The sequence below is a fragment of the Lytechinus pictus genome, unplaced genomic scaffold (genome assembly GCF_037042905.1).
Source record: "Lytechinus pictus isolate F3 Inbred unplaced genomic scaffold, Lp3.0 scaffold_199, whole genome shotgun sequence".
Classification (NCBI taxonomy): Eukaryota; Metazoa; Echinodermata; class Echinoidea; order Temnopleuroida; family Toxopneustidae; genus Lytechinus; species Lytechinus pictus.
This window is the reverse complement of record NW_026974319.1, coordinates 8,904-21,622: the sequence shown is the minus strand read 5'-3', so window position 1 is coordinate 21,622 and position 12,719 is coordinate 8,904. Positions and strand designations below refer to the sequence as shown.

At 35.1% G+C, this 12,719-nt stretch overlaps 1 protein-coding gene across 1 annotated transcript; it reads right to left on the bottom strand.

Moving 5' to 3' along the window:
• Window positions 1-1,122: 1,122 nt before the first annotated feature.
• On the bottom strand, window positions 1,123-10,938 carry LOC135159306 (mitochondrial glutamate carrier 1-like). Its single transcript, XM_064115546.1, has 4 exons — window positions 10,814-10,938; window positions 8,243-8,562; window positions 3,491-3,622; window positions 1,123-2,814 (listed from the first exon to the last, which is right to left on the bottom strand). The coding sequence occupies exons 2-4, from the start codon at window positions 8,254-8,256 to the stop codon at window positions 2,652-2,654; spliced, it is 309 nt and encodes a 102-aa protein (XP_063971616.1). The 5' UTR covers window positions 8,257-8,562; window positions 10,814-10,938; the 3' UTR covers window positions 1,123-2,651.
• Window positions 10,939-12,719: the final 1,781 nt, after the last annotated feature.

The following is a 12,719-nucleotide window of genomic DNA, read 5'->3' as shown; positions in this document are numbered from 1 at the left end:
ATGGCCAAACTCAGATTTCCACACTTTTTTTAGGAGTTTATATAAATATATATACAAATATATATACATATTGTAAATATCGTATATATATGCAGAAACGATGTAGAAAGTAAGACAGACATAAAGACATACAGACTGACAGATTGATAGATAGATAGATAGATAGATAGATAGATAGATAGATAGATAGATAGATAGATAGATAGATAGATAGATAGATAGATAGACAGATAGATAGATAGATATATAGACAGACAGATAGATAGATAGATAGATAGATAGATAGATAGATAGATAGATAGATAGATAGATAGATAGATAGATAGATAGATAGATAGACAGATAGATAGACAGATAGATAGACAGACAGATAGATAGATATATATATAGATAGATAGATAGATAGATAGATAGATAGGAGAGAGACAGGGAGTGGAGAGGAAAAGTGAAAGGGGGAGAGAGAAAGTGAAATAGTGAAGAAAGTGAGAAAAGAAAATGAGAAGAAAATAAAAAGGGGGGAAAAGTGAGATGGAGAAATATAGAGATAAGTATAGGCCTACAGACAAAAAAAATAAAAGGGGGCTTTTACAATACATGTTATATACTGTTACACTGTACTTTCCCATTTATCTGCACACTTTTTAGAGTATTCTGGGATGCAAACCAAAAACTTCAACTATTTGTTCAGACGATAACGAACAAACAACCACAGCCCGTCTCCATCGGTAGGCCAACTGACGTCAAGAGCCTCTAATTCAGATCAATACGATCTACGAGAGGATTTTGGTTGTCCTAAGGAGACCGATTGATATGCTCGGCAAACCAAACGCTGCTTTTTACATTTCATCCCTGGCTATTGATAACCCACTTTATAAAATGGTTCCATGATTGATGGGGCTTAGGCTGCAGTCACATCAAGAAAAAGACTCAAAATCAACTGATGCTAGACCATTCAAAACAATGTAATAGCTTTGATTGATCTGGAGTGGGCTTCCTTGGTGTGACTGTAGACTACTGTCCATTATATCTGATAAGTGCTGGGCAGAAGGACATTGCCCCAATTTCGGTACAAGAACTTGAAAATAACTTTTTCCTACATGTTTGTCTTAGAATTTCATTTTTGAATAGATGATGCTAATGCAGCACACGACACTGGCACTGGTCCGACGGTCCCAGACCAGTAAAAAATTGCTGTGGGGCCAGTGACTTTTCAGAGATAGCCAGATTTACTGGTCCGACATGACCAGTAAAAAATATATCAAACTGATACAAATGATATTTTCTCCTCTTTTGTGAATTAAAAAATGGCTCTGTTATCTTAGAGAATGGTTCTCCAAAATTGAGAAATGGCGCTTGTGAGATATATTGTGTGAGTGTACCGTTTGTTGTATGTTTTTTTTTTTGGGGGGGGCAATAAAATTAAGACACCAAAATAAACTCAAGTCTTTTTATGTTTTCCTTCATTTGGGGGGACCAGCATATTTTAGGTTCGGACCATTAAAATATGGAAAAACTGGTCCGACATGAACTATTTGGACAAGTAGAAAAAAAGGGTTAGTGTGGAGCCCTGGCTAATGTTTACAAACAATTCCCAGAGTGTATCCTCCTGCAAGGACAGGCCTGAGGTGATGTCCTGCATTGCAGATATTCAAATGATTCAAATAGCTCAGAGCAATATACTCCTGTACATGTTCATGGTAATATTATTATGAATCTCTTATAATATTTGAATATTGGTCTTATTATGGACAGCGATTTGTGTATACTGTACATGTACATACAAATTCTTTATTGTTTTGGCAAAATTGATATTAAAATTCAAAACAATGAAAACATACATAAATACATCTCACCAAAAAAAAAATGTATAATTATATTGTTGATAACAGTTGATTTGCCTTGTGATGTTCGACTTGTTAGCCGGTGGGGGCGAATCAGTCAGCACATTTCTTTGGCCAAATACTTGGTATTTCGATGTCATACATGTATAAACAGGCTTTCCTATATAAAGTTGCATATTACATGTATACAAATACTTTTTCTATGACATGGTACATGTATATTTGGTATTCATTCCAAGGCATGCTAATGCACATGTTTACATGTACAGTATACTGTATGTATTGTAGACCTACATGTAGACCGACTCTAAATCAGGAGTGAGCCTCATTAATATTCAGGTAGGGTAGGCTCTAAAAGTAGCAAGAGCCAACCCTACCTGAATAATAAGAGGCTTCTTGCTATGTTGGAGACAGAAAATCTTGACCCAATGTAGGCCTACATTGTCTGCAAATGGGCGATTCCATGCTAGAAAAATCAGCTATTTTTGCAACATTTTTCAACCTATTGTCCAAACAAACGAAGTACTTCAATTTGTTTTGTGGTAACAATAGAGTACTACTGGGTAGACATATGAAAAAAATGACGACCAACAAAAATATGCTGTCCATGGGTGAATTAGAGGTGAAAATGTTGCATGTCGTACGGGACATTTCTGAGTCCCGTACGACACACAACATTTTTGCCCTTAATTCAGCTATAATCAAATATTTTTTGTTGGTAATCAGTTTTTCACATGACTACCCACTATAACTTTAATATTATTGACCAAAAATAATTTTTCATTGCTCAAGCAATCAGCTATAAAGAGACTAGAAATTGTTGACAAAATGTCCTGTACGACACGTATGGAATCGCCCAAATGTGCAATGGGTGTACTCGACATTCCCCCGATATGAAGAAGATGAAGTTAACTCACCATGGTATAATCCTCTTAAGCCTTCTGCCCTGGTGGTCTTTATGAAACAATCTAACCTGAAAGATTGGAAGATTAAATTGGGATTCTTTGTGAATTAAATGAAAAAAACTTCGGGGTACACCACATTTATACACAATAAAAGCTAACATTACCAATTTTCAGAATCACCATGATCTAGAGTAGATATTAAAATCTTACTGTGATATAGTTCCTACATTACAGACATGGATATGCATGCAAAATCTTTCAGCATGCAATTTTTCTACATTTGTCAACTCAAATTCTGAAATTAAACCAGGCAAGATTGTTGTGTAATCCATCTCATTATCTTAATATTTTTATTTTAATAATTTATCTTTTTAGTTTATTTAAAGAGGATGAAACATCATAATCACAACCTACATGTAGGATATATGATGCAAGTTCAACACATTTTCACACAAAAAAATGTAAACACAACTTGTACACACTACACTTTTTTAATAGATGCATTCATGGCAAATTTTGCTTGTGCCTCAGAAATAATGTTTGAAACATTTCAAGGAAAATCTTTTTATTCAACTTTCATTCATTCCAAATTACATTTTGAATTGAGCCAAATTACAAACTGGTTCTTTTGCAACTTTAATATACATCCATTACTTTTTCTATTCGGGGCAAATATCCCTTGATTTTTCATTATTTCATTTTGTTGCTCAACGGTCCCAGATACCATATTCTCATAATACTTACAAGTTGTTGTAGATGCGTTTTCCATCAATAACTTGTTGATTTTGAAGCCTAGTCTTGACCAAGTCAATGGGGAAGGTACAAGTCACACCGACTACACCCGCTACACAACCATTGATTACCTTAGCAGGAAGACTGTAGGAAGGAAAAAAATAAAAGGCCCTGGGATAAAGACTACATGTAGATCTTACAGGGTTGAACATGTCAAATTGATTGGCAATATACAATGTACATGTAGCCAGAGATTATACTTTTTTATTTGATTTATTAAATTCCAAAATTGCATGCAAACATTAGAAATCATTCTATGGGAATGTGAGTGAAGTGAATTTGGTTTTAAATCTTCTAATTACAGTTTGAAGTATACAGTACTTCATTTCTTTGGTGCTCCCTAGACCGCTGTAAATCCATAACAGTTATCCCAGCAAAAACAGTTCACTGATCCAGTTTACCTCCCAAATCCTCTTCTAATACCCCTTTCATAAACCCATCCTCCAATTAGCCGCCTAAGAGTAATGCGGATAATTCAATAAAAATTGCGTTTACAAACTCCGAAAATAATCCGCACTATTTTTACGAGCGCCCGTCCTGAAAAAGGCGGATAATCGTTATGGCAACTGCACACACCCCCTCCGATGGGGTTGTGTTGGAAAAGGGTGACCTTGTGACCGCACCATGGCAATTATCCGCATTATTTGGAAATGCGTTCATAAAGTCAATATCTGGTCCCGAGGCCGATATTATGCGAATAATTGCAGCATCAAAATAATGCGGATAACTCTGGTCCTCCTCCGATTTTACGACCAAATTATGCTGCTATTAGCCGCATGATTGGGTTTATGAAAGGGGTATAACCCCTCCATACATTGTAGAAGTTCACATTTTACCATCATCACGAAAATAAAGTTGACCGTTGATTTCATGTTCAAACTAACTGAAAAAATGCAAAATTTCTACATATTACACGTGGGCATGCAGTTTGATCGGGGAGATTAACACGTCACACTATTACATGTAGAAGCATTAGATTGCAAATAAGGCCACATTCACCGCATAAACAAATACTGGGGAAACATTTATTAGCAAGAAGGTTTCAAACATTGACGTCACACATGTACGACCGCATTTAACCTTACATGTATTTCTCTTCTTCAAAATAAATACTTGATCTGATTCTGAACATTTGTACAGTACTTTCATTGTGAACTAATACAATATCCCCTAGACATCCCTCCCCCTTCTTTAAATGTTCAATGAATCAATGTCAGTGTCGTCTGAAATAAAAGACAGTCTACGTCATTCTCCCAACTGCAATGCAATGCCGTGACAACCTCTTGATATTCAAGTCCATGCTTTCTAATTCATTATTTCAATATACACTGTAGGGTATTTATTATGCATGCCTACAGTATTTCTCGAGGAAGAAACATAGAGAAGCATACAGCAGGTACAACTGAATGAGTGGGTGATGTATATTTAAAATTAACATTTTTAAGACAACCAAAAAAATAATAAAATACAAACTTACATAAAGTGTACAGTATAAAGAAATTGAACATGCGCAAAAATGTATATTTTCTATTAAAATATACATATTTAAAAAAAAACTTGAGTACATAAAAGGGACCATAAACTGTAAGAACTGTCAATTTTCTTCTGCCCTAATTACACATACAGTGCGTCCCACAAAAAGGAAACCTGTTTTCAGAGATTCAGTAGATTTCACAATTATTAAATATGTTTTTACTACAATAAATTTTCTCATCTCTCATTTAAAACCATGAGCTTTAGCAAATTGTTCACGCATGGCAGATTACAAATAACAAATACCGAGGCATATCAGAAACGATTTGTGCAGAAATTCACTTGTAAACCTGAATCTGTTCTCATTTCAGAGATCAGTGAGAGAATCTTAACAAAGAATACAAAGAAATGCTAATGAGCCAATCGTCGAATAAGCATGTTCGTCGTATCACGAACCGATCTTGTCCAATTTTTCTGCGCAACCTGGTTTTGACATTAAAATTTCAAATTCATTTTGCTCATTAATAAATGCATGAAGTGTTCGTCACATATTACATGTATATATGTAGGTATCAAAATAAAGAGGAATTGATTTATATGATTATGTAAATTAGATATCACAATTCATTTGCCTTTGTAAAAAAAAACCATGGGAATCCTGGTTTCCTTTTTTCTGGGACACACTGTACAGTAGTTTATTCCGACTGTACCATGTTCTAACTACACTGTACATGTACATGTATGCAAATTGTCACGACTCAAACAAATATCATTCTGCAATGTACACTTTATAGAGACAACAGATTGTTACAAACTTACAATGACAGGAACAAACTACAAAAGTGCAGAAAAATAAATTGGACATTAATATTTGAACCCTGGTATCCATCAAATTTTCCATTATTTCATCAATTCATCATTGAAGGAAATGGTTTGCACAGTCGAGGTTCAAAAAATGATGTCAATGTACTTTCCAGAATGTACATTCAATACAGTGCATAAAGTGTACCAGCATTCATGTCCATCAACTTTGACATTAAAAACACTATCATTCAGGGTCAAAAAACATGTCTAGGGGCTATTTCTTTTCTCCACCTTGGGGCGATCCGTTAAATTTGGGGGGGGGGCTATTTACTTTCATTTCAAGGGCTACTCTTTATTTGCTCAACGGGCAATTATACTGTGAAAGCAAATCTCATATTTCTGCCAATGTTGATTTCTATTAAAAAACATTCTTACAGTACATGTACATACATGTACATTTAATACATGAGGCAGACCATGGGGCAACTTTAGAAAAGGTGTTCTCCCAAAAGCATTCCATTTCGGGAATTTTAGGGGTGATTTGAAAAGTCATGAGGGTAAAAATCACACGTCACCCCTATGTATGTACATCATATTTCTGTCAGGTGAGGTGATAGTCCATTTATTTTTACTCCTTCAATGAGGTGAACCAACACAATTATGAGAGATATGAGCAATTATCTGAAATATTACTTGCTGTTCAAATATGCTTATTTCAAAGGTTAGTTTTGATAATTTCTTTTACTTTCAACAAGTTCAACTTCAATCCATGTGTTGTTTCTTTAAAGACATGAAGTGTTTGCATTTGAAATATTATCTGCTGTTCAAAAGCTATTTTCAGAGGTTATCTAAAATGTTCTTGAGTTTTGTGATTACTTCAGCATTCATGTAATCCTACATGTACATTCACTGCATACATGTATGTATTAAAGGTAAAAATCAATTTTATGATTACTTCAGCAGAATTCAATTTGCTTTTTGAAGATTTGAAATATATGTAGGAAATGCCAAATATTAGTCTGTTTTGTGTTTGATATCATCATACAAGGAAAGTGGATTAAAAAAAACCTTGTTCTTGTATTGTTTTTCTTTTGGATTGTTTTGTTTGCTCTAGATTCATGCTGCAATAATATTACTTGCTGTTCTAATAAATTTCTAAAGGTTAAATGAAATACCCATATTGTAGATTATACTGTATACTCAATATTATTCATTTTGAATTTTAAAAAACAATGGCACAGTTTACAGATTATGTCCAATATCAAGCTATGTACATTGTAACTCAGAGCCACAGTCCAATCACAAATGCAGCAAAAATATGCAAAACATATTCAGGTCTTGTATAATATAAACCACATGTGCTGGTAAAAATGTTGACCAATTACAATTTAAAAGGAGAATGTATTTTCATATTAAGCCTGCAGTATTTTTATATCAAAAGCAGTAAAAAATGCTGCAAATAGGGAACAGTTGGTAGCAATTTGTAGGATTCAACATGAATGCATTATATCATGCATGTAGTTACAGTCTATGCAACAATGATCATAAAATTATCACAATTTTTTGCATAATTTGTGTGATTCTTCAAAGCAATCATTGCCACAATCCGAGCAGATACATGAGTTTACAGTACATGGAGGGTAATTTGGCATAATCCAATGTGGCTAATTGAATACACTGAACACATACAGGTGTATTTTTAAAGTGAATATTCAACTAAGTGTATGTTCAACTAATAATTGCAATAAAACCAAATTAGTTAGTGTGCAAGCTGTTTTAATTGGGATACATCGTATGCAAGGGAAATTGTGCCCAGGAATGATTGCTTACAAGTTACAACGAAGACAAACGAGAAAATAATTTGGGGAAAACATGAAAGAATTATGTACCTGTCCACATATGGAAGTTCTATCTTTTCTTTGGGTTCCGTATGACTTCATTAAAAAAATACATGTGAGACAAATTTATTAAAAGATCTTAACAGTACATCAATCACATGACACTTGTCGACAACTCAGAAGTCATTATGATGAAATGGTATTACACAAACAGTAAAAACAAATAATAATTGTCAAGTTTATGATGAATAGTGTGCATGTCTTGGGGCAGTAAAAATAAGAGTTAGATCCAAATTCTGTTTTGTATGAGCCGTCAAAATCAAGAAAATTTGAGTTCATGGATAGGAGCATGGTGCCTAGAGTACAGAAACTACTTGTACATGAACATTCAAATATTCCAAATAAGACATAATGAAATCTAATTTAAAATTGAAATTGTGAGAATTTTTTCAGACCTGTTCAAAAACAATGCACAATCACCTCAAAATTGTTTCACGCATCTAGTACATGTTAAGAAATGGGTTCCTACAAAACCATGGAGCATATCACACAACAAAAGATAAAAGTGAAAAATCAGAATATTACTTACTGAATGTCACCCATTCCAACAATCTCTCCGCCTCCGGAAAATATGTTCTGAGCTTGCAACACAACAAATGACGGTAAACAGTATGGTTTGGCCTGTGAGATGATAAGGTCCAGCCAGTCTCACGATTCAAACTCCTCTCCGAGTCTGACCAACACAGGACTCTTTCAAGGCTCTCTCTCCCCCTCACTGACTGGCAAGATGATGACTGAAATTCTTCCTCTCATCCAGAACTCGGATGAGACAAGACGAAGATGAACACTAATAGGATCTAGAGATGCTGTGATGTTTCTTCCCAATCGTAGCGGACTATACCCCGAGAGCTGTTGTGGAAGAGAGAGGAGAGAGAATGAATGGTGAATGAATGAAAGGTGCAGACAAATCTTGTATGGATTTGTAAACTGATCAATAATTGCCTGTTTCTAGGCAGACCATTGGACCGCGATACCCGGCTTTCAGAGCACATCACACCACTATGAACTGTCTGGCCTTTACAACTTGTGCACGCTGCGTGCAAGGCTGAGTAGTCTCTCAATGCAGACTTGTTTCAGTCTTTGATCAAAACTGAAAATCAATTTCTGCCTGAGAACAGACCTGATTGTTCATATTAAGGTACATAATGTGGTTATGTAACAATGAAATTCACATCTACCTCCTTAATAACTTGTTTAATATGTTTCCTTCAACTTTCCTTCAAGCGTGGTCTATGCAGTCTGAGCCAAGACTATCCATTGAGTTATTATGCATATTCACACCAGGAAGAGTTTATAGTCTTTCTACGCAGGCCAGATAAAGGAACTATCATTAAAATTCTAAATTGATAGAAATTCTGGATAGTTGAACTTAAGGGCCAACTTCACAAAAAGAGGCTTACATTACAATTACATACATGTAGGCTTTCATGTACATGTGGAAACCCTAGGACTATTATTTTTAAGCATAATATTTAATAATAAGACATTTATAAAATCAAGAGTCAATCTTTCACTGCATATTGTGAAAATTGTATAGGAGTGGTTACTTTAAGTACTCCGGGCTGAACATAAATAAATTGGAGTCATATTCACTGAGCAAAATGCTGAAAATTTCATTAAAATCTCAACAAATAATATTTATTAAATTTCAGAGTTGGGCAATATCTAAAACAGATATCATATAGCCTTATACTAGTCTAGGCCTACATGTATGCATGAATTCACAAATATTCATTAGTTGGACTTGATAATGTCACATACATGTATGGTCGGGGGTCCTAAAGCTGCGCGGGTCCTAAAGCTACGCACCACTCATACTAGCGCATGCAGTTTTTATGGCAAATGCACACTCTGTGTGTGGAACTGTGACTGCAGAGCGACGAACGATTCGTAATCAATTTTTTCTACAGAGGTTGCAGCAAATCTCTAAATGCAGAGAAAACAAACAACTATTTGGATTTTTGGAGTTATATTCGCTTTAATTTCATTTTATCCTATAATAATGTGAATATATTTTAGAAATTGAGGCACAGGAAATACAATTTTTTTGCATGATAAATCGAGTGCGTAGCTTTTAGGACCCCTTCTACATCAGGCGGCGAAATCAAGAGGTGTTCGGAAAACACGGCAGGATTTTCGTGTTAGTGAGTTTTGCGATATTTTCTTCTTGGTCAATCATGATCTTTATAATGTTTGCCACAAATTAGTGAAAGATAATTTGTTGAAATATTAAGATTGGGATTGTTTTGTTGTTTGAAAACAAAGTGCGTAGCCGTAGCTTTAGGTCCCCCCATCATACATGTACCTGTATCAACTTTCCTTTTTCTCTTATTACATTTTAAATCATAATCATTTCATTTTCATTCATGTGTGAATCAAACTTTTAATAGTTCTTGGAGTTGGAGACTTGGGGGAAAAAAATGAATAAACTTCTTCTTCTTCTTCCTCCGCTGATCCCGGAGATCTACAGCTGGTTGCTGTATTGTTGTATAAATAATAATTGTTGAATAAACATAATTTCATCATTTTCATGTAATAAAATGAAAAAGAAAAAGCGGGGATATGACATCATTAGTTTGCTCAGAATTGAATATTCATGAAGACATGCTTGAACTGTTCAACAAAATAATACCAGGGGCCCGTTGCATAAAACTTTTTACCTGAGAAAACTCAGATTGTTTTTACCGGAGTTTTTGCCCTGTGCTAAAGTCAATGGCGGAAATCAGACTAACCTTAGTTTTCAGTTTTTACCAGAGTTTTCTCAGGTAAAAAGTTTTATGCAACAGGCTTCAGGACCAGGGTAAGGGACGGTAAACGATAGCGGCCAGCCGGCTAGGAGAGGGCACTATGGCAGGTCATACCGGTCCACCATTGGTTTCTCCGTGACCGTGGCCCAGTCGCGCCGCTACCCACCGTTATTGCATGCATCCCATCCATGATCACATGCACGAACTCCGAGAAACCATACCGGTACGTACCGTACCGGTATTCGACTAAAAAATACCGGTACAATTCTGGCCAAAAACAACATAGAATTAACTAAGCTTTGTCTATAGTGCATGAGAACAATATTAAGATACATCTAAGTCAATTAACTTACCCAAATATAATCTACAAAAAGTACAAATGGCGGATTTCTTCTTCCTCGAGATTCAGATTTTCCACAAATATCCGATTTCTCATGCACGCGTACCGTAGTGGTAGTGTGTCGCGCCAGTCTTAATTGCCGATATCAGCGATCGGCGATTCATTCTTATTTCTGATTACCGGCGATACTGACCAATCAGAGTAAAGATGAATAATTCATATAGGGTCAAAGGTGATTCCTTGTCGTGCTAACCAATAAAGAGCGATCATTAAAATAAACATTGTACCAAATTTGGATAGTTATCCCACGCGACTCACACGTGTTCTGTGGGACTAAAAGTTCGAGTTTTCTATAACAAACAAACATTTGAATCCCTGCCATCGGCAGAGGCGCTGCGTCGATGGGGGGGGGGGGGGGGAGGGGGCAAGGGGGGCGATCGCCCACCAATGAAAATATCTATCATTGCAATTTTTGTTAAGGTAGGGCCTACTACGCAGGAATTTCATCATATAGGCATAGAGATCTTAGCTGCCGATGAATAAAGAAGAAAATGGCTAACCCCATTTTCCATAGGCTGATCCAGTTGAGTTAGGTTATATGTATATATCTCTAAATCAATTCTAACAAACTACTTTTAAAACCCTTTCCATGAAAGTTGATCAAAAATTTCGGCTCGAGGTTAAAAAAAAATAGATTAACCCATGCATCCTTTAATTATTCATACTATATAAAGTGCTTAAAATGTCAACTTTCAGACCTTTTAAAGATCAAGTCCACCCAGAAAATCGTTGATTTGAAACGATTGAGAAAAATCAAACAAGCATAACGCTGAAATTTTCATCAAAATCGGATGAAAAAGAAGAAAGTTATGAAAATTTTAAGTTTCGCTTATTTTTCACAAGATAATTATATGCAAATGAGAGTGTCGATGATGTCCCTCACTCACTATTTCTTTTGTTTTTTTATTGCTTGAATTATACAATATTTCAATGTTTACAGATTTGACAATAAGGACCAAGTTTACTCAACCATAAACTGTTAAAATAATGGTGATTCCACATGTTCAGGGTGGAATAAATTTTTGTTTCATTTGACAATGAGAAGAAAATTATAATTTTTAATATTTCATATCAAATACAAAAGAAACATTGAGTGAGTGACATCATCAGTCTGCTCATTTGCATACCAACCAGGATGTGCGTAACTGTTTAAATTTGTGAAATAAGCGAAACTTTAAAATGTCATTACTTTTGATGAAAATCTTCAGTCAGGGACGGATCCAGCCTTTGCCAATAGGGGGGCTGGATTTTATTTCAGCCACATTTTCCCCGATCGGCCCCTCGATGTTGATTTTTGTTTGTTTCTTAGAAGGGGTAGTCCTAAAAGCCACATAAGCTTTTATCTTATAAATCAACATAAATATATAATAATCTCATAAGCCTTTTAAAAAAAGTGCAAGCGCGAAGCTATTTTTTAAATTATTTTTCATGTCATATATTATGTCCAAAAATTTAAACATTCTGGGCAATGTTTGTGATCCTAAACGAGATGTGTATCCAACTAAATAATTAATATACGTTTTGATGTGATAAAAAAAAAGGATCTGTTAACAGCTGCGTGCAGTTAGCCATGAAGAAGTTACATAATTATTTTAACAATCAAATTTAACAATCAAATAATAAGGGGGGCGATCGCCCACCAATGAAAATATCTATCATTGCAATTTTTGTTAAGGTAGGGCCTACTACGCAGGAATTTCATCATATAGGCATAGAGATCTTAGCTGCCGATGAATAAAGAAGAAAATGGCTAACCCCATTTTCCATAGGCTGATCCAGTTGAGTTAGGTTATATGTATATATCTCTAAATCAATTCTAACAAACTACTTTTAAAACCCTTTCCATGAAAGTTGATCAA